Below are 23,081 nucleotides of genomic sequence, written 5' to 3' on the forward strand. Positions count from 1 at the left end.
TTTACAGACGTCTCTTTATACATTCATGGCAAGGGACTCAGTCCAGAGTTTTGCGTCTTTGCTTCTATACTCTTTGGCTTAGTGAACAGAGCCAGCAGTACGCCAACACTGCTTCTTTGGAAACTGTTAGCAGCACCATTCTCAAAGTCAGGAGAAGGAACTTGCTTAGAGGAGACACAACAAAGCACACAGACACACATATAGTAATGCCCAAAAATAGGAAATGTGATTTCATGAAGACCACCTGCCCCCCATCATTTTGCCTCCTTCTCTTGTCTTTCTATAGCCTCCTCTCTGTCCACTCCAGTAGGAATGGAAATACTCACAAAACCAAAACCAGATACTCCCACACACATTTACTGGACCACAGAGACATCCCTCTCAACCTCAGTGTGCTTCCCTGTCTGTAACTGCCGCAGTTCAAGTTTTCACATACAGCAAAATCAATGTAACCTCTTTGACTGAGCACTTTTTGACCACATAAACATTTCCATCAACATTCCCACACAGCCTATTTACAACCAACAGCGTCTGATGCAGTTTCCCAAGGTCATTCCCAGATTAAGCCCTCACACTTTCTGCCTTTTACCCTTTATACACACCTCCCTCAAGGCTAAAGCTATACGCTCCCATACGACCGCATGACTCACACATTATTACCATCTAGCTGTTTCCATCAGTCAGCTGCTGTTGAACCCTGCCTTCGCTCCCTGGTGTGTTCAGGTTTGGAGCCTTTACATTATTACAGTAATTGCATTGCTGCTGAACAATATTATATACTATAGAACACACGAAAACATGGGATTGTGCTGGAAATATTTCAAAGTCAGCAGGATGGTGTAGTGAGCAAATGGAACATTATTCCAACTGATTGAGTCTTGGAGCTGTGGCATTTACTGCAGCCTTTGAATTTGTGTAAAGACTGAACTGATGATCAGGGTTGAAAACACGCCCTACCTGTATGGAAGCCATGAAAGGCAAGCAAGATTTCTTTTTTTTTTTTTCTGGTGATCCATTTTCTAAGTCTGATCTAAATAATTTCCCTCCCGTGTTTATGACATAAGAACAGGTGGAACATTTCTCTGCCAGGATAATCTTTTTAAGTTCCTTTTTTTTTGTATGTGATTCGGAAAAAAAAAAAAAATACAAATAAATTACTTTTTTTTTCTGTCTGAAAACAAAATTAATTTTTTTTTTGGCAGATTTTTCTAAGTTACTTTTTTGCCTCTTAGGGAAAACAGATTCACAAAAAAAATTTAAGCAGATTTTTCTAAATTTCTTTTTTTTTCTCTAACTCTTAGGGAAAACAGGTGGACAAATAATAATTAAAAAGGGCATCCGTAAACCTGCCTTAGTGTCCTTGTTGATATTTAACCCTTTGTTAACTTTTCAATGGATATTTGCCTGCCATGAAAATACACTTATTACTCAGCCATTCATTCATTCTGATTTACATTTGCCCATCCTGTAAAGTTGCCATCCCTCTCTAAGAATCCATCCTTACCACATTACTTTTCAGTAAACGGACGACAAGCCAGAGCTATGTTCTGAACTACGTTGTGTGTGAATGGACGGTCTACTAACGCCACTTTTGAAGTATGGCTACATTCAACTGTGTGGGTGCAGGCAGTTGAATGTAGCCACACTTGAGAAGTGCCGTTAGTAGACCGTCCATTCAGCTGGTGCAGAGCAGTTCTTGGTCACAGTTTGTGTGAGTTTCTATAAAGAACTCAGTTATCAGATAGGTAGTCTTCACACATAGTCACACACTGGCACACACACATTCATGTACAAACACACAGGCACCCACACATCCACCCACCAATAGCTTGTCCTACTTACAACGTGGATAAACTGTTTTATCTGTGGTTTATCCGCACAAATAATTTGTGTACACTGTGTGTCCCTGCATTCACTGCATGGCTGAGTAAGGACACACTCGTGATGAATCCCTTCCTTTCATACTAATGGACAATTAAATGGGTATAAACACACGTATACGGTACATTTACTGTACAGTTTCTTGTGAGTACCTGCTCTCTTAAAAACAAAAGTACAAGGACTGCAAGTGTAAGCATCACCAGTAATACAATCACTCTAAGGTTAAACATCAGTGCCTGAATGTGTGTATTTACATGATTATTTTTCTGGGCTCTGATGATATTTATGTGTGAAAAAAAAAAGTTTCAAGTGATGAAATGAGACAGCAAAGAGTTTGGGAAACATTTGAAACTTGGCCGTTACCTTCCAGCTGCCGGCGGCCAGGTTCTGCAGAGCCCCGGCTGCTCCCTCCAGGGTGTCGGGGTTTGAGCATTCAGACAGCAGCGTGAGGTAGGGCTTGACGATGGTGGGGTGCCACAGCATCTGAACACCTTTGGGGGGCTCCGCCGTGTCCGGAAAGGGGCCCACACCATCCCACTGTGAAAGAGGACACAGTTATTTTTGTTGCTGTTACATTTTTTTTTTTTTTACAATCGCTAACATCCTTTTGTCCTATCTGTAGACACATTTTCAAAACTCTAACATCCATCTGTTGTGGACCATACAATTAGCACAATTCATGTTGTTTTCACAGATTTTGCAGTCAATTAAAATTGTTTCTAAAATGCTTGCACACAGCATGCCAGAAATGTAAACCTAATGTTTAAAACCTTAAGTATAGTATAGAGCCTCTAATTCTGCAACAAAAGTAGCTCGAAAGCTATATTGACACAGCTGATAGTAGAAGTATTTATGAATGAACAGATCATTGAAACATTGAGAAATAGCTGATTTGTTGTATAAATTGTGTAAAATAGACAGACAGGGGTGAATAAGCCAAGCGTTTCTATCCAAGGTGCATAAATATAAATATAAAAAAGTAATTTTTATAAAACGGTCACTATATCCTGACAGTAGTGCATGAGACAGGTAATCTGAAAATAAATCATGTGCCTCTGTGTCCTCCGGTGTTCCTAATGGCATCTGCAAGATTTCACAGACCGGAGGAAAACAACCAATCAGAGCCGAGCTGGAGCCTTGCCGTCTCTGAGCAGCTGTCAATCACTCGCAAACTCCGATCAAACGGTCAATCTAGGCAGCGCTGATCAAATATGAATCAATATTCTGTTACTGTAATGCCTATTTCTCGCCTCAAATGTTTTCAGAAACATCTTGAAGTCAGCCATGTTGAGACCAGCTGAGGAAATATCAGGCACCGCCCACCGCCCACCGCCCACCGGAGCACAGCCAATAGGAATGCTCTCTCGGAAATGACCAGTGATTGGCCAAAGTCTCTCGTTGTGTAGATTTTTTAAAGCCCGAAAACAGAGCCATGAGGAGGTACAGAAGTCTACTTTTCTCTCAGAACACTTGAATTACAATATGCTGAAAGGTTATTATGAAATGTTTGCCCAATGATGCAATTAACATTATGCCTACTGCAGGTTTAAGTGTTTAGAAAAAGTATCTGAAGTATAGGCAAACACTTGTTATCAATTGTAAAACAAAATTCCAGCAATGATATTTTAAATGTGTTACAACTCTGACCACACCCAGCAGAAGTGAGCTCTTACGTCACAGGGTCTTGGAGTGTACATCACTGCAGCAAGGTGACAAGTTAAACCACTGCAGGTCAGCTAAAAATAATGAGGGTGTTCTGAGGGTTGTTACACTAAACATACCTAAGTGGTTAGTGTCAAAGGAGTAGAGAGCACCGTTCATTCAGTTTCCCTACTCTTCCCATTTTGCTTTTGTAAATTCATCTGATTCCATACCCTGCAATATTCATGAAAGAAAGCTATCTGTGGATGAGTATTCACACATGTCTAAGTGCATTCATTACCACCTCTCCACCCAGTACACCCTGACCTATTAACAAGTCACGGAGACACTGAGTAAATCGCTCCCTGTCAACCTGCTGTAGGGAGAGAATGTTGATGGAGGCGAGAGGTGGGGAAGGGCACAAAATAGAAAGAGATGCATTTGAAAACAGAGAGAAAGCTTCACTGCTACATTTTGCTTTGAGAAATAAACCTAAAGCTCCACATCCCTCTTCCCCTTTACCTCCACTACAATGGAGTCCCTTGATGTTTGAACCTCTTTGTTGAGTGACATGCCCACACCTCTTTCACGTAGTCATGAACCCGCCGCTAACACTCTCTCTCTCTCCTCTTTCATTTCTATTTCTTCTCTCTCCTGCTTGTCATTAATATATTTTCTCTCCTGTTGATTCTTTCTCTCTACCTCTCCCTCAACTTCTCTCTCCCTCTCTCTTCTTGCTTGCCTCCGTCACTCCCTAATTTCTTATTCTATTTCCATCCTTCTCTCTCTCCAGTTCTCAGTTTTTCCTCTCCCTATCGACCTTCTCGGTTTCGCTCTACTGCTTCCCTTCCTCCCCTGGTCTCAAGGTAAACTAGGCTAGTGTGCGTCTTGAGAGAGGAGCTGTGGAGTGTGCGTACGCATGCATGTTTTCATCTATACATAGATTCTCTTATCATAAAATCAAAGGCGTCGTATAGTTTGAAGTGTGTAGAGGAATCAACTCTTTCACAGTCGAGTACTTTCCGTTGCCTAGAGACATCCTACATAATAAATCTGAATGTATAATGTTAATTTGTGTATCTGAAATTCTCTAAAGATTAAGTGTATCAAACAAATGTATTGGGTTCAGCACGAGAAGCTCTTACATATGCAGCATTCAAAAACATTTTTATTAATAAAAGGTGAATTCTCATATATAATTTTTTTTATCCTGTAGAATAATAAAACACTAAAGCTGCCATATTCACTGTGGCTTGAGCTCTACATGTATCTGTCTGCTGTGAGAAAATTGATCAGCAGCGGTCCTGTTTGATGCCAGTAAAGTATTTCATAAATTCATATTCAAGTTATCTGGTCAGACAGCTGGATACCAACATTGCTATCCATTTATCAAGCGAGAACACTAAATGATCTGCCATCTGTGTTCTAGTTCTGGGGCAAGAATGTGAAATGTTACAGAATTCAGCTTTAACTTCATAAAAAAAATAATTTGTGTCCTTTCTAGGGCTGTTAAAGTTATTTAATGCATTAATGCAACTTGCAATTTTTAGGTTGTCGCGGGCTCAGTTTTAAAGCTAGAGGGAAGATACTGGTATCACATGAAACTAGAAAACGTAAGGAATCCATTGGTACCAACCAAAAAATAAATTACGCTAAAAAACTGGCATCACCATTTTCAAAGGGGTCATTTGACCTCTGACCTCAAGATATGTGAATGAAAATGGGTTCTCTGGGTACCCACGAGTCTCCCATTTACAGACATCCCCACTTTATGATAACCACATGCAGTTTGGGGCAAGTCATAGTAAAGTCAGCACACTGACACACTGACAGCTGTTGTTGCCTGTTGGGCTGCAGTTCACCATGTTATGATTTGAGCATATTTTTTATGCTAAATGCAGTACCTGTGAGGGTTTCTGGACAATATCTGTCATAGTTTGTGTTGTTAATTTATGTCCAATAATAAATATATACATACATTTGTATAAATCAAGCATATTTACTGTTGAGCTGCAGTTTGCCATGTTATGATTTGAGCATAATTGTAAATAGTTGTCATTGTTTTGTGTTGTTAATTGATTTTCAGTAATAAATATATACATACATTTGCATAAAGCAGCATATTTACCCACTCCCATGTTGATACGAGTATTAAATACTTGACAAATCTCCCTTTAAGGTACATTTTGAACAGATGAAAATGTGCTATTAATTTGCGCTTAATCATTATTAATCATGGACAATCATGCACTTAATCGCAATTAAAATGTTAAAAAATTTAAATTAAAATGTGTGATTAATTTGCAATTAATTGCGATTAACTATGGACGATCATGCTGCAATAAATATTTGAATCGATTGACAGCCCTAGTCATTTCTAAAGTTATATTTGTTTTATGAATGTTCAAGAGACAGAAATCTTGAAACAAGCAAAAATCCGTAGAATATCCCAGATAGCAAAAACCTTGTGTGTGTGTGAGTGAGTGTGTGTGTCCAGTATCCATTAGGAGTGTTTAGGTCCAGTTCAGGCTCCCGTGCTGCTCCTTGGCCTTGCTGTCTGAACTCCTAATAAATGATTAAGGAGACCACATTACAGTCAAACTGCCCGAGCCTCTCTATCCGTCTCTCTGGTTTCTTCCCTACATCATTTCCCTCTCTCTTTCTCTCTCTATCTCTCTCTGACCCAGTCTCTCAGCTCCTACCCTTCTCTTCCAGTCAGTGCCGGTCTGTCTCTCACTAACTAGTCAAATCAGAGGGCAGTAAAGAGGACAAGAAAGCTGTACAGAAGAGATATCATGAAGAAAATAACAGATTGCAAAGCTGCCTATAAAGATAGAATGGCAAGGACCACAAATTATCACAGGTTATAAACCTTAAATGCACATCATGAATGTTGCTAATGATTCTGTATTTTGTCAATAGCTGTAAGGTGTTATGCGGTCATGTGCTGATTCACTTGCATCTCCGTTACAAAGGCTGTTTCAGCGCGCTTACTGGGCAATTTCTGACCATTGACTATGCCCAAAAACAATAAGTCCAAAGAGATGAATGACCAGTTGCCCTAACCTCAGTACCTATGAAGTGCTTTGAGAAGATATTGTTAAAACATCTCCTCTCTGAGGTCTCACCTTTCTTGGATCCTTGAGGATAAACAGCTGTTAATGAATGACAGTAACCTATATATAAACACCTTAAACAACTTCCCAGTCTTGTGAAGATTGTGTTCATTGATTTTAACAGTGTTGTTTAACACCATCCAACCCCATCTGGTAATAGGCAAACAGATGGATCTGGGGGTTAATATAAGGCTCATTCTATGGATTAATTTTTTCCTGAATTGTTCCCAGCAGGTTACATTCAACACAGCTGTTTCCTCTCCTAAGTGCATATATACAGGGGCCCCACAGGGCCGTGTGTGTCTCCCATACCGTATACACTGTATAACAATGAGTGTCGAGCTTCAGTTTCCACTCGCACCTTCTTTTAAGCCTTGGTGGGGCTCATAAATCCTGACAACACATCCTTGTGTAGTTTTGAGGAAGAGGTACAGCCTTGGTTAAACAAATTAAATGGTGTTCTGACAATTTCCTTGAGGTCAATGTGACTAAAACAAAGGGGATGACCAGATTTCAGGTGTAGTAGAGGAGAAGTCCCACTCACCAAGGTTAACAGTGAACCCATTAAATGACCAGATGTTCAGTGAATGTGCTATTGCAACTGTTTTACAAGGCTGTCCTACAGAGCATCCTGTCCTTTGGCTGATTTGCGTGTTTGGTAACCAAGACCAAGATAGGTTGCAGTGCCTGATCAGGTTGGCGAGCGGGGTCATTGGGTGTAACCAGATGTCGGCTGCTCTGTCGTGTGAAGACATCATTCTGAGTAAGGCTGACTGCTTGCTCAGTGACCCTCCTCATCCTCTACACAACAGGTTCAAACTAAGCTATCGAGGCAAAGGAAGGATTCGGTAATGGGAAATAAGAACAGCCAGGTTTAGCAAGTATTTTGTTCCTTTTAGATAATTGTTCCAGCAATTAGACAGTACAAAAACCTAGGATTTGATTGTGTTTTGGTCAGTTGTGTGTGTATGTGCACTTTGACCATGCACATTTGCCTATTTGGGATAATAAAGTTGACCTTGAACTACTACCACTGGTGTGTATACCTCTGGGTTCCTCTTACTTGGTCCTGTCTGCATCCAGCACTGCCTGTCTTACTGTTAATCCTTCAATATGTACCAAAAAATGAATATGTATACAGTAAAGGCGCACACACACATGCTAGAGCAGCCCGTTCTCATTCCCAGGTCGTCAAATACCGACGCTTTGTCACAGCCGTCGGCATGTGATACCGCCGCACAAAGCTCCCTTTAGCACCAGTATGAGATGCACCAGGCGTTCCATTGACTACAATGTAAACCCATCCGGGTCCAACAGTAAACGCTCAGGGAAAGTGCGCTGGGAGTGTGGTGACGTAGTTTAAAGAGCGAAAAGACGCACACCGGGCGGGCGGGAGCTGTGGTGAATGGGCACAACAAACACAAGGTTTTCATCCAGGAGACCGCATGGTTCAAAATGTTCAAACGTTCGGTCTAATTTTCACTTTACAAACGTAGTAGTTTAAGCCCAACCACGTAGTTTTCTCCTAAACCTCACTAACTGGTGTTGTTGCCTAAACCTAAAGTGACGCCTAGGAGCATGACAAAGTGGCAGTATGATGAGAAAGTGTTGGCTAGAGTTTTACTATTTGATATGATTCAGACAAAGTATTGGACATTTTGTTGTGTAAAGCTTGGGCTCCGGTGGGATTCAGGTTTGGTTATTTTTCAGTTATTAGGAATTTCTCTCTTCCTTTGTGCAAATGGTCTGTGTCCATGTGTGTTTCAAGTAGATACACAATGCCCATTGGGAGGAGGGAAAGAGACACAGTGGAGCCAATGAGCCGATAACGGATGAAATAAAACAAAAACATAGCTCTGGGTCTCGGGTTTGGTTTGACTGTCAAATATCTGGTTGGGTATTAAGAGGGCTGTGTTTGCGTCTCGGTTTTGGGCCCATGGATAATTACAGCACGTTCACAATCCAGTCTGAGAGTTCTGTAGACCGGTCAGGTGTGCTTTTGACTTCAGGAAAACATGAGGTCTCGCCCATGGAGAGAAATCCACCTCTAACTTAACAGCCTGAAAAAGGCATAAACGAGTAAACAGCCGGGGAAATGGAATGTGAAAATAAACTGAGAATGATGAAACTTTTAAAGAGAAAAGTTAGGTTAAAAAGTTTCAAATACATGAAATGTGATAAAAGAAACAGCAAAAAAAAAGGCTTATGAGCCAATACATTATAAAAGAAGCCAATGCTTTTCAACTCAGCATGCATAATACTCTGTGATCTGTGATTTTCATCCCTGTTTTCCATTATTTACCACATATGTCCCTGTTGAAGGCACCGCTGCTTCAACCACTCACACTGCGTTCCTGCTTCATCATGAAAGCGCTCTTCTTTTTGCACCCACGTGTATTGATACAGATGGGGGACAAATGAAAGTAAAAACCAGAATAAACAAGTGGAGAAGCATAATTAATGCACATGCTTCAATTTTGAGCATTCAAATTATGTGAATCATATGCTATGGCATTTGCAGTCACATGATCTTAACCAAACTGACCACCTATGGGAGATGTTGGACTGGTGTGTTAGACTGTGTGCCCCACCAGCATCATCAAAAACACCAAATGAGGAAGAGTTGTGCTCATTCCTCCAGGAGAGTATCACAAATTTGTGGAATGTATGCCAAGGAGCACTGAAGCTATTCTAGGGCTGCGGTCAAAAAGTAAAAATAATGTGTCCTAATGTCTTTCCCTAACCACTTTTCCTTGACCTTGATGGAAAACATCATGAGGTCAAGGTAAGATGTGAAGGAGAATTCATAAGAACTTAGGAAAAGACAACTGCAGTGCTCAGCTTTTGCCCCAAACTGCATGGCATTAGTATAAACTGGGCATGTCTGTAAAGGGGAGACTCCTGGGTACCCATGGAACCCATTTTCATTCAGATATCTGGAGGTCAGAGGTCAAGAGACCCATTTGAAAATCCCCATGCCAGTTTTTTGCTCGCCAATATTTAGCGTAACTTTGGAGCGTTATTTAGCCTCCTTCTCAATAAGCTAGTATGACATGGTTGGTACCAATGACATCCTTAGGACTTATAGTTTCATATGATGCCAGTAACTTCATTCTAGCTTCACTAAAACTGAGCCCGCTACAGTCTTTAAGTTTAACAGAAAAACACAATACAGTGTTTCGGAGAATCGATACAGTATTGCACAAGATAATATCGCGACACTCATGTGTATCGATATTTTCTTACACCCATAATTTACACTATAAGCTCCATAATTATGATGCAACGCCCGATGTTATTGACGTGGGACGGCCGTGGTGAACTACAATGCTCCGAATGTGGACTACAAAAAGCGCATCTCTCACTTCGCCTTGTGCGTTCTTACCATATTGTTTCATGCAGGCTATATACTGTAAACAGCTCCTTCTGTGACAGGCTGCTTCACCCGCGGTGTGTGAAGGTACCGCGGGACCTTTCCCTCCTGCTGCTGTCACACTACAATCAACACTGCTCCCAGGAGACAGCACAAACCAAAACTGACAATTCACCCATGTGCAATATCAATTTAACTGTTCAAAATTGATAATTCCTATGTGCAATAATGTGAATTCAACCGTTCTGTCTGTCTACTTATTATATTTAACTTTTTTTACTGATTAATTATTCATTATAGGCCTATTTTGCTTTTTTTTAACTGATGCTTCTTGTTATTGTATCATCCCCTTTGCTGCTGTAACACTGCAAATGTCCCCACCGTGGGAGTAATAAAGGATTATCTTATCTTAAACGTGGACAACCCGGTGAAAAATATTACTTCATTACCAAGGATGGAATTGAAATAAAAAAAGGAATATAGTCAGAGTTAATTGTTTGAGTTATGGAGAAGGTATCGGACCATATACGTCTTACACTCCTTTTGGACATGTAATATGTATTTAGTTGTTTATGTTGAGTATTTATGTTGTTTTGTTTTTTACTTGAGTGTTTCATGTTCGAAATAAATAAATAAAAATAAAGTGAAACCAAATGGTTGTCACTGTCCACTCATATTTATCAAAATGAATCCTAATTAGTTTATGATTATATGAAAGTAACTGTTAAATCTATGCAGGCTAGGCATAACGTTTGTTTTCATGAACGGCCGAATGTTGCGTCGCTTTAAATGTTGCTGCAGCAAGGAATTATCCTTTCCTTTCGTAAAGGATGTGCTAAAGGAGAAAAGAAAGGAGGCATCGAAGCACCTTTCCTTAGCATTTAGAAGATTCAAACAGCTCTTATTATGGCTGCCAATTTCATACTTCCAGGTCATTTCACTCAGTCAGGAACCTTCCTAAGCAACACAAGACTATCCGACCACAGCCTATAGCTACCTAACACCACGACACTTTCTGTAGTTTTTAAACAACTTGAATGGAATGATTGTAGAAGCACATTTTTCGTTCACTTTGTCCATTCCATCCATCTATTTTTTGTATATACCCTTGCCCTCATCATCTCCTCTTATCTCTGTTTTTACCTGATCCGCTCCCTTCTTTTTCTTCTTCTTCTTGCCCCAGCAGCCAGAGCTCTCTCCGTCGCGGCCGTTGGCGTCACAAAGCAGGCCGTCCAGCTCCTCCAACCCCACCTGCTGGCCGTGGGACGTCTCGGCAGCCAAGCGGTACGACAGATTCCTCAGGATGCAAACGCAGTTCTCTACAGTCTGGAGATAAAGAGAGTCGGGAGAGTTGATGTGAGGTAGAGAGGGTGGAGGAGGATAATAGAGCATGAGATGAAAAAAATATATAAATGAGTGAGAAAATCGAGGTGCGAGATTTGTGTTTGATGCCATTTAATGAAACATCTCGATTGAAAACACAGGAGCAAAGGCGAAGTCAAAGCACGCAGATAAAAACCGCCCACTCTCACACTTTTATACTATCGGCCTTCCAACCCCACACCCACGAGCCAGACAGACGGAGAGAGTGAGAGACAGAGAGTAAAGAAGAAAGATAATCTCACAGGTAATGCGCTTCTGTATTTTGTTAGCGCTGACTTTGAAATGAGATTAGAAGAAAAACTCAGGCAAATGAGGAAAAATGACAAGCCCAATATATTGCATCACACCCCATTAAACACCGAGCTTAGAGGCGAACCCGCCAGCCGAGGACCGCGCCGGTGTGTGTCTCTGCATGAGAGCAAACTAATTCTCACAGTGCGTGGTGTCTATGCTTTTTCAAAGAGTGTGTGTACTTGCTTGCGTGCGTTTAGTATCGCAGAGAAAGGGGAGTCGTCGAGTCAACAGAGTGGAAATTAACAAAGACAAATCATCAATCTTCTCTCTGTCTGACCGTTGGTTTACACAAAAACAACCAAGGAGTGTAATTGAACAGCCTCAAGAGATGCAACAAACAAAACAATGTCTCACTCCAGTGAGCTGCAGTCGTGTCTGAAATTCTATTCACATGCTATTATGGAATAGATGTAGGAGAACTTTTATTTACAATTTACTTTGACATTTCATATTTCGATATGCTATTTCACATTCAGTACCCTGTTCTTTCCAGCTGCATGGTTAAGGGAATAAAAAACGATTTTGGTTTTAAAATGATTATGTGGTACTTCTTGTCTCCACAGGAAGGTCAGAGGTCAGGGCCAGTTACCGAACAGCAGAAATTCCACTCTTTTTAATTGTAGAAGAATCTACAAAACAAACTAATATGAGACCACAGCCATTTATGTTGATAAAAGGTTTTGTCTGTATGACCTTGTGCTTCTTTCCACACTGCTTTTAGTCCATAACACTCTCCTGTGACACTAGATGACATTAATGGACTTACAATATACTTCTCCCTGCACTGGCAACCACATTTAATGCAAGCTGTTAAATATCAACTTCATATCATCTATAAAATGTCAGCATCATATTGCTTGTGTATGTAGAATGGTGTGCCAGTCTATTAGGTCTTGCACCATCATTTCAAATGACTATCAGTTAAGTTAATTTGCTCGCTGCTGTGTGCTGGCACATACTGTGAAACCTATTTAAACGTCTCTAAAACTTCCTCACATCCGTGCAATTCCTTATACAGCATAATAGCAGTAATCTGTAGTTTGTGTTTAATGGGACAATCGGCTATAAAACATAATTGTCACATTACATGTAGTGAATATTCCTCTGATCTTGTGCATTTCTGTCTGGATCTGTGAACATGAAAGGCGATGAGGAGAGAGCGGAGACTGTCTTGATGATCAAAACGAACTGAAGAACCCTGAGAGTGATGGCGAGGGGAGTTTTTGTGAGAGCACTAACGGAGACAGAACTGATTATACAAGTATATGGGCTCATGAACTGGTAGATAATCAGTTATAGTGTTACTTGAACATTCTCAGCTGGTGTTTTTCAATCATTTCTGCTGAGACCAAATTATTTAAAAAAATATTTTTTAAATAATTTGCACTTGGGCTGTCAATCAATTAAAACATTTAATCGCAAATTAATAGCAATTTTTTTATCTGGGCAAACTCAAGCCCAACAGGCAACAACAGCTGTCAGTGTGTCAGTGTGCTGAATTGACTATGACTTGCCCCAAACTGTAAGCGATTATCATAAAGTGGGCATGTCTGTAAAGGGGAGACTCGTGGGTACCCATAGAACCCATTTTCATTCACATATCTGGAGGTCAGAGGTCAAGGGACCCCTTTGAAAATGGCCATACCAGTTTTTCCTCACCAAAATTTAGCTCAAGTTTGGAGCATTATTTAACCTCCTTTGCGACATGGATGGTACCAATTCCTTAGGTTTTCTAGTTTCATATGATACCAGTATCTTTCACTCTAGCTCTAAGTCCGCTACCAGCTCCGAATGATCGATTGTGTTAACGCGTTAGAGTAATTTTTGCATTAAAACAAATTTGTGTTAACGCGTTATCACTTTAATTTAGACAGCCCTAATTTGCACAAAGTATCGTTAAAGTGGATTAACTAGATATCAATTACATGATGTTGACTCTTTGAGATCTATTTTATATGATACACCAGATTCATCTGTCACCTAAACAGGCAGATGAGTAGAGAGTGTGAGGATGTCGTCTGGGCAAAGCAGGTGTGGAAAAAATGAAGCAGAAAAAAGCCAGTACAAAATGAGCACATGGCTAATGTGCATCGCTATTTCAACAGTGACCACGCGCTGTGTCCACCTGCCGATCAGTCTTTGTTACCGCGGCGACAGCAGTACTCCTCTGGTGACTGCAGTCAGATGGTGAAGAAGGGCGGGCGGTTAAGCAGTGATTAAGGATGGCCATTTAGAGAGGCTGGGAGACGGGGAGACCTTGAGAAGTCAGCCATCCACAACGCTGTTTATGTAGTATTGACTGGCCCCCGCATACTGTGTCGTCAACACACATACACTCCACGCCGACAGAAACGCATCCTCACACAGAAAAGTGAACATAAACCCGCTCAACTTTGACTACTGGTAGAGCTGAATTGGCAGCAAGAACTGCTGCAACACTTTAAATTTGAGAGCTTTAATTTACATGTTGATGAACTGCACTGCACGCTCCTTGAAAACGAAACATTTGTCTTCCTTGTGGCAGTTGGCAGTGAAAGGAGGTGCAGCCATTGTTAATTTGTTTTAATTTCTCACCTCCAAACTTCATGATTTAGTTTAAAAATACACATTTGCTGCATAATCTTTTAATACAAAGCACAATGGGTAGAGATGGAAAGACAAATAAGAGCATGCAAATTACATAAACAAAAGCCAAGACGTCCAGAGTCACACAAACACACAGAAACACACACTCACCTTGCTGTCGATCTCGCTGCTGCCCAGAGAGGTCTGGATGACGTAGAGCAGAGCATCTGTCAGGCCGTCACACTCCCTCATCCTTCGTCTCGCCTCCTCACCTGCAGAGCTTACATTCCTGCAACACACACACAAGAGTGGTCAGAGTATGCGTGTGTGTGTCTGTGTGTTTGCCAAATAGAAAGAGAAAAAAACAAATGGGCAAAGAAAGAGAGTTGGTGAGGAGGGAAGATAAGACAAGAAGACAGATGAAAGAAAAAAGAAAGCTGGTAACGAGGGGTGTGGACAGACAGAGGCAGAGAAAGAGAAAGAGAGAGTGAGTGAGGAGAACCGGGCAGCTCTCCCGAAACTAAACAATTGAAAATGGAACATTAAAATTCTGGATACATCTCAATCTATGCCCCGAAGGCTCGCTTCAATTTAAAGCACTTGACTAGAGTCCAAAAAAAAAAGGAGAGGGAGAGAAAAAAAAGCTGCTTTTTAGTCAGACAGTCGGTTCCTGAACTTCACTGCCAACACTCACACCAACGCTGCTTTGATAATTTGACAATATTGTACCATTTATTATTAGCAGCTTTGCCAATAGGATGCACAAAAATATAATGAATAGAATTGTAATTGAACTGGAGGTACAGGTGGGTGGTGTTGGGTTGGATTTGTTTGGGTTTCAACACGGAGCTGTCTGTGCTACAGACACACTCAGTCCAAGGCATTGAGTCATTTGCCTGTCAAATAGAATAGATATGAAACTGATGTGTGTGGCATGAGATAGACTGAATATTGTATTTCCCTTCCTAAACACAAGAATGAATAGACAAAGCTGAATGTTAATGTAACTTAAAAAATGCAGGCTGTTCTCACACAGCGTTTGTAGCTATACCTATGAAAAGTAACTGCAATTTGTGTATATCCCACAAAGTAAATTTTTGTGTAATTCGTGTAATTGTGAACCAGGAAATATAAAGAACGGCGAGCATCACTTAGGGAGGAGGTCGGGGTGGATGGGTGGGTCAAAAAACACCAGACTTTCACCCAGGATGCCGGTCTTCGTGTTCCTTGTGAAACCAGAAGTCAATGTTGATTTACCGGCGTTGGTTTGTCCGTTTGGAGGATTACTCCAAAAGTCTGCGATGGATTTGAATGAATTTTTTTGGAGGGATGGAGTGTAGCACAATGAACAATCCATTCGATTTTGGTGGCGATCTGGATCATGGTTAGAATTCAGGAATTTGTTAAAGCATTACGATCAGCCAGAACATTAAAACCTCTGGGTATAACACATGCGCAGTGTAACTGATGACGCATTGATGACGCATGACCCCGCCTTCTTCCCTCAGAGAGAGAGACAGAGAGAGAGCGGGGGGTGGGGGGAACAACTGTAGAATCTGCGTTTTTTCACATTGAACTCAGTGAAATTAGAGTTGACTTCAACCAAAGCACACTTGGTGATTGTTGGAAAGAGTAACGACGACGGTTTAGTTGAGTTTTATTTTGTTTCTGTCCAGTTTGAATGAAGTGTTTTACGATGCTCCGCTACGTGCATCTGATCTCAACATAAACAAAAATACACTTGGATGATGGCGCAAGCTGAACGGAGAGGGGGGCGGAGGTCTGCGCTCTCTGAGTGCCATTCTAGTTTGTCATGTAACTTCCGTACTTAAGTTACACCACTTCCAGAGTTACTTTAAGCCAAACCACGATCTTTTCCTAAACCTAACCAAGTAGTTTTATTGCCTAATCCTAACCAAGTCTATATATTCCTAAAGCTAACTAATTTTGTTGCCTAAGCCTAACCAAGTCTTTCTTTTCCTAAACCTAACTAAGTAGTTTTGTTTCAAAATCTAACCAAGTTGACATTTTCCTAAACCTAAATAAGTAGTTTAATTACCTAAACCTAACCATGTCAATATATTCCTAAAGCTAACTAATTTTGTTGTCTAAGCCTAACCAAGTCTCTCTTTTCCTAAGCTTAACTAAACAGTTTTCTTGCCTAAAACTAAGGAAGTTGTTTCCTGTGAAGATGGAAGTTTATTTTGAAAAGACTGCATGCATGAAACAAGCCTACATTGATATATGTTGCTTGACATTCTCAGGAAAAAGAAACAAAAAAGGAAGAATAACTTTTTCGTAAGACATTATACAAACCGTTATATGAGAATACGTTGAAAAATGACATGATATAAGGTCACATAACATTATCCATTGACCAGAGCATAGCAATGCTTACGTAGCAGTGACTGCCTCTAATTATGATGCTGTATGATTTCAGTAAATTCAATAGGGAACACTTGAGAAAGAAGTAAATATATTTCAAATTGAATAACAACTTGGAAGGGAGCCATGCCAGAAATAGGAGATATCATTTTGACGTACAGTATAATTATTGGTTTATAAAGACAAAATAACAGGCAGGTTTGTAAACACAAAACACAGGCAACTTCACACACAGCTGTTTTTTTTTTAAAAGGTCCTGAAGTTCATTTTCCTAAGACAGCTTAATAAAATCCCTCAGTCTATCTCCTGCAAAAAAAAAAAAAAAAATGATTCACTGAAATATAAAAGAAAGAAATGTTTCTAAGTATCATGCTGTGGACAGCCTTTAGGGAAATCAATATTAGAGCCATAGCAAGCATAGTGTAGTATGTGTGTGTCTGTCTTCATGTAAGTGACAAATGCATACACACAGACTTAAAAATCTCATTCTCAGTCACAACCACTCAATATATTTCCTCAGCGTAGTCATAACATGTAAAATCAATTCTTGTAAATTCTGTTCACAGTGACAATGGAAGGAGAGTGCTGTCCTCTAAAATTGTTATATTACACAATTTGTCACTATTAGTGATTTTTGTAGAGTGGAAAGACATTGCTCTATACTTGGCTGTCTCAATACTCATTTCTGTGCTGCTTTTCACTGAGAATGGATTAATGTATCACTGAGGGACCCAGTCTGACTTTGTGTTTAGATGATGTCTGCTTGTTAGCTTACTAAACTTAACTACTAATATCATCTTGTAGCTGTATTTTAACATCAAACCACAAAGCTGTTTCTTGTGAGTTGAATCTTGAAAAAGAGGCCAAGGAGTAAGACAAGGCAATAACACACTTTGGAGGAGTTTGGCAGAGTTTGCGAATCTGTCAGTGTCATCATATCATTCCATTATGGCCTTAAGCTACAATACAACTGTGTGACCATACTGCCACGACTTTTATGTATTTTATATCTCTATATTTATTGGCTGGTTGTTACACACTGAACTTTTATTTGAGGACAATGCTGCAATGGACCTCTATCACGCTGCCTTACCGATAAGGGGGCATGGGTGCACACAGCGGACAAAGAAGAGAGCAGAGAATCAAAAGAATTAACAAACCAATTATTGAAGTTAGGCGCCGTGAGTTTAAACATCTTTCTTTAAAGGTGAAATGCCAAAAAAACAGACGAGACAGACAATAGAGGCGTGAGCGAGGCGGCGACGCGATGGTATGAATGAATAAGTTCATCCATCAGGCTGGCATTATAAAGAGATCACAGCTGTTTCACCAGTCTATGAGATGAGGTCAATCATTTATTGTACTGATGAGAAAGAGAGGAACGAGCGAGAGGGAGGAAGACATGGGAACTCAATTAAAACTTCAAGAGAAGGTCAAGTCGTTTTCACCCGCTTTGAATGCTAATGGGCAAACAAGCACACGATGGAAAACCCGCTTAGCGGAGACACAATTCTCTGTTGAGTCGATATAAAACAACAGAACAGTGAAAACACTTCACCTTGACTAATGTTTAAGCAGCAAAGACAGGAGGTGGGTGGGTGAGAAAGAGAGGGGGCGGATTATGTATTGCTTTATCGCTCAGCCTTGAATATGCTGACTACTGAGATTTGCCTTAAGTTTTTTATCTGATGCCTTATCACGGGTGGAGGTGAAGGCACCTGGCTGTCCAACATAATGTTTGAGTAAGAGATCTTACACAAATGATGATGTTTGCCATAATTGATGGAAACTGTTGAGACAGAATGAGTGCCTGAAAAAGCCCTTGCTTCCATTGACTATGGATTGGTCAAGAATTTAAATTTCTGACTTGAAGGCGCTTTCACCTGCGGACCAACATTTGTCAAGCTCCTGTTTCTCTATTGTAAATCTTCTCCAAATATCACACAGACAGATCCTTAACTAAAGCATTCATTACTGCTTTGCGCTCTCTTTCTGTGGATAAAGATAGACATAGTGGGGTAGTTTGAGGCCTTCGAAATGTGATTTTTGTTCATGTTAAAGCCATAGATTGTATATAAGAAGTAGACGCACACACTGTGATGTCACCCATGGTTTGTGTACCACCCTTTTAAAGAGTTCGGCATTTTGGCTTTTGTCATCTTAGTTTTTGGCCGTCGCCATCTCGGTTATTTGCAACCAGAAGTGACATGAGAGAGTGGAGCTAAGTACAACCGAATGCTGAATAAGACATTTTTAGGTGACCAAAATGTTACAATTAACTTGAACTCATGAACTGAAAACACGAAAGGGTTAAAGTTGTAAGATGAAAACACGGACAACTCCCAGACCGGAAAATGCTGTGGTAGCGACCTGTCAATCACAATGTAGCCACACCCTAAAGCATACCCTGCCTTATGGTCTACTTGACTCTAAATGGGACCTTAATTTACTAAATGAACATCATGCTGTATTGAAGAAGACTTGAAACTAGCAATTAAGACTATAAACTCGTGTTTACAATGTTTACTGAGGTAATCAATTAAGTGAGACATAGGGTCATTTTCTCATAGACTTCTATACAATTGGACCATAGACCATTGGTTTGTGGACTGCCGTTTTGAAGCCCTGAGTTCGGCATTTTGGCCATCGCCATCTTGGTTATTTGCACGCAGAAGTGACACGAGAGGGTGGAGCTAAGTATAACCGACAATAGACATTTTTAGGTGACCAAAATGTTACAATTAACTTCCATGAACTGAAAACACACTGTGAAAGGGTTAACGTTCTAAGACTGGAAAACGCCGAGGTAGCGACCTGTCAATCCCAATGTAGACACATCCTAATGCATACCCTGCTTTATGGTCTATTTGACTCTTAATGGGACCATAATTTACTAAATGAACATCATGCTGTATTGAAGAAGACTTGAAACTAGCGACTGAGACCATAAACTCATGTTTACAATGTTTACTTTAAGGTATTACCGCATTGGTTTCACTTTTCAGACCCGGAGGTTGCCATCTGGTTATAGACTACAACTATACTGTATACTGGACACTGCTGAAGAATTAGTTTTAATCATTTCCTGTTGTAAAAGATTCTGTAACCTGAATGTCCTCTTTCTTGCCCAAATTGCATTCAACACACAATAAAAATAAAAGACATAAACAGTTTTAGGTGACATTTCCAGAACAGCCGCATGCCTTTTCAGGCTGAAAATTACAAACACAGACCAATGACATCCCTGCGAGTGGTGCATTAATCCAATCAGGTGTATGAAAGGTTAATTTTGTTGAGTGATTTCATCCATGGCTTTGCTAAACAACAACGAGCGAGATCAAAATTAAATCCGTTGATGTTTGCAAAATAGAAAGCAATTCCGTATGCTTTTATGCTCCACAAATTATATAGCGTATAGCAATAAAATGAAAAAAGACGTCTATACATTCAAGGTCTCTACAGCTTGTTAGTTACTCAAATTCCATGCAAATTCCTGTGCAACATTTTAAATACCTAGAAATTAAAATTATTGTACTATGTCATGTCCGTGTGGACACACTGCTCTGGAAAGGCCTGTACACAGCTGCACCATGGAGATGAACATTGCCGTGTGTGTGTGTGTGTGCATGTAAGAAACAGTGTGCCTGTGTGTGTGTGTGCACATGTGCTCGTTAGTCTGGCGGTTCTGTAATGAAGCATGAAATATTGTGCCTTTCTGCAACACGCCTTTCCTTCTGTGCTAGTTACTAACAAACACAGTGAGGCCATGATTCCTTATGCAGAAAATGGCCTGCTAACTTTTTTTTTTTTCTGGGTGTAATCTGTCCTCGGGCATTTTCACATCTTGCTGTGTTGCATCACAGAATATTTAAATAACGCTAGCTTGTTTGCTTGAGTCAGCTTCCTCACTCTAACATGAGGGATTTATGGGCGCTGGTAACATAATCTGAGCATATGGTTATCGCTCAGAGAGCGAGAGCAGATCAGATGGCATATTTCATAAGAAGATGAAGGATGAGTATAGGTGACATTTTAAGCAATGTGTCTGTGCACAAACTCTACAAACACTTTGCTAAGAGAAGGCGTGTGTGCACTTACATGCTGTTTTTTACTTGTGTGTGTGTGTGTGTGTGTGTGTGTGTGTGTGTGTGTGAATGATGGTGTCTGTGAATGTCCTTAAATTTAACTGGTAATCTCTACGATTTAATGAGTCAATTACAGGTTTACACTTCATCCTATCTGATGTCACTCCTCATTAATTCAGTCTAACTCATTAGCCTGCCATGTTAAATAATTACCTGCTAAGGAAAAAGACACAGAACTAGATTAAGCATCCCATTCAGAATTTAAAAGTTGTTATTTTAGCTGCAAGAAAGTGCCAGTGCTAAAGAGCGAGCCGTTTCCCAACTTTACCTCAGAATGTTTTGAAAAATACATTGACTACTAGTCATAGTAATGTTAACTTCTGGCATTAAATAGTAATATTTAGTAATTTTGGTCTTCCTGAAGTGTAATAAACAACATTTGGCTAAGTCTTTTGGGAATTTTTTGGGTGGAAACATGGTGAGAAGTGTGGCAGTGTTGTGGCATGAGCCCTCTTTCAGTGAAAAACGTTAAAAACAAATTAACAAATTAGCCACCATCATTAGAAGTACACAGAGACACAAGGTTTTTAAACAAATGACAACAAAACTAAGGGAATGAAGGAACTGAAAAGAGTTGACTGAATTGAGTGCATGTATAGGGCAGTGCAATTAAAGTGAAACTGGTGACAAAGATAAAACACCTTGTCTATTCACACTTTTCAGATCCCAGACAGCCTTGGTTAACTTATAGAAGTTGTGCCACGTCAGAACTTTTAAGAACATTTAAGAACATTTAAAACTAGCGTCTATTTAAGTTGTTACAGTAAAAGAAAAAATGCTTAAGAAATTACCAACACGTTCTCATCCCAACACGTCACATACATACTGACGCTTTGTCAGACCCCTCTGCGTCACTTTTTGCTAGCAGTGAACATGCGCTTAATGTTGTGAATTAAATCTAAAACACTTGCTTAGGTTTAGGCAACAAAACCACTTAGTTAGGTTTAGGGAAAAACAACATGGTTGGGCTTAAAAACTGCGTTTGTACATTGAAAATGTGGCATGACATTGTGAACATTGGGACACGAACAATCAGCTGATTATTAAGTGAAAATGGAACGTAACGCACGGGACGCAAACAGCGGTCTCCTGGATGAAAGCCTCAAAAAGTGTGCCGCTAAAGTGTGCCTTGTGTGGCGGTATCGAACGCCAACAGCCGTGACAAACGAGAGTATTTGACGCCCTAGGAATGAGAATGCGCTGAAGTTACGTATCTTTTAAGCCAATGGACTGAGGTTACTATTCTTTTTTTCAAAAGAGGGGTCTGCCCAGAACAAATACAGCCTTATTCTTTTGTCCCCCTGCTTTATTGAAGTCAACTTATGTAAAGGTATGTGCCTTGCTGAAGGGATAGAATGTAACCTCCCTCATCTAGTGTAGCAACCTGTCAAACTTCTTTTTAATCATCAAAACTTTTCGGCTACAAACTATTTCTTTTGATCGATTGATTCAGTCCATTGCACCAAAAACAAAAATATAATTCAAATGTGGCATTACTCTGGTTTCCTCTTCTCACAGAAATCATGGCAAACATGTCATCTACTTTGTGCCGTTTCCAATTTAAAACTGTCTACACAAAGTGTCTACTATTGCACTACATTATAATATTCTATAATCACGGTAAAAACATCCTTAAGGGTAGAATGGTTAACACCGCATTAAATTCTGAAAAGTAGCATTCACACATAAATGAGAAAAAGCTCACTAACAAGCTTCCTGGTATCTGCAGGAGCTGGCAGTCATTAAAGCACGGCCAAAGTTGACCTTGTTTTGCACCAATTACGCCTACGCTAGAAACAGGTTATACATTTTTCATTTGACATTGATTTTCCTTTCCAGGGGTGCAACGGTGTACCTCAGGAAATGAGTTGAGAGGCACTGAGCAAATCAAATGTTAGTCACTTTTCGACAGTTTTAGTTGTTTGAGGATTCATGCAACATGTGCAGGAAAGATGTGGACATGAGTGAATCCGGGACAGATGGCTCTCTAATGCTGCTAAAGGAACAAATGGCCACTGAGTGACTTTCTCTCAAACAGCTGGTGTGTGGTAGCTCTGCACAAGTATCCGATCATGTGTGTGTGTGTGTGTGAGGGGGGCACAGGCAGCGGAGGGTCATCGCCAGATGGAGCACGCATGCATACAAACCAATTAATATCAATGAAATACGGAAACAAAGTCATTCGTGACCACGCACTCATTCCTAGTCTTGATTCATCCGATAAGTCATTCTACTGCTCTCCCACAACTGTGGGTGTCTGAAAGGAAACAAAATGAAAGTGTTTGTGAGTGTGTGATC

General features: G+C 40.3%; 2 protein-coding genes across 4 annotated transcripts in view; one reads left to right on the forward strand and one right to left on the reverse strand.

Annotated features, from left to right (window-relative positions):
• Nucleotides 1-23,081, forward strand: part of LOC141759643 (beta-1,4-galactosyltransferase 2-like) — a 301,777-nt gene that overhangs the window by 182,121 nt on the left and 96,575 nt on the right. The window lies entirely within an intron of this gene.
• Nucleotides 1-23,081, reverse strand: part of ctnnd2a (catenin (cadherin-associated protein), delta 2a) — a 315,831-nt gene that overhangs the window by 47,056 nt on the left and 245,694 nt on the right. For all 3 annotated transcript variants that reach the window (XM_074621862.1, XM_074621863.1, XM_074621861.1), the window contains exons 16-18: nt 14,425-14,542; nt 11,155-11,337; nt 2,245-2,418 (exon numbers count right to left, since the gene is read on the reverse strand). In XM_074621862.1, the coding sequence (XP_074477963.1) occupies nt 2,245-2,418; nt 11,155-11,337; nt 14,425-14,542 (475 nt within the window). The remainder of the gene's footprint in view (nt 1-2,244; nt 2,419-11,154; nt 11,338-14,424; nt 14,543-23,081) is intronic.

This window comes from Sebastes fasciatus, chromosome 21 (genome assembly GCF_043250625.1).
Source record: "Sebastes fasciatus isolate fSebFas1 chromosome 21, fSebFas1.pri, whole genome shotgun sequence".
NCBI classification, from domain to species: domain Eukaryota; kingdom Metazoa; phylum Chordata; class Actinopteri; order Perciformes; family Sebastidae; genus Sebastes; species Sebastes fasciatus.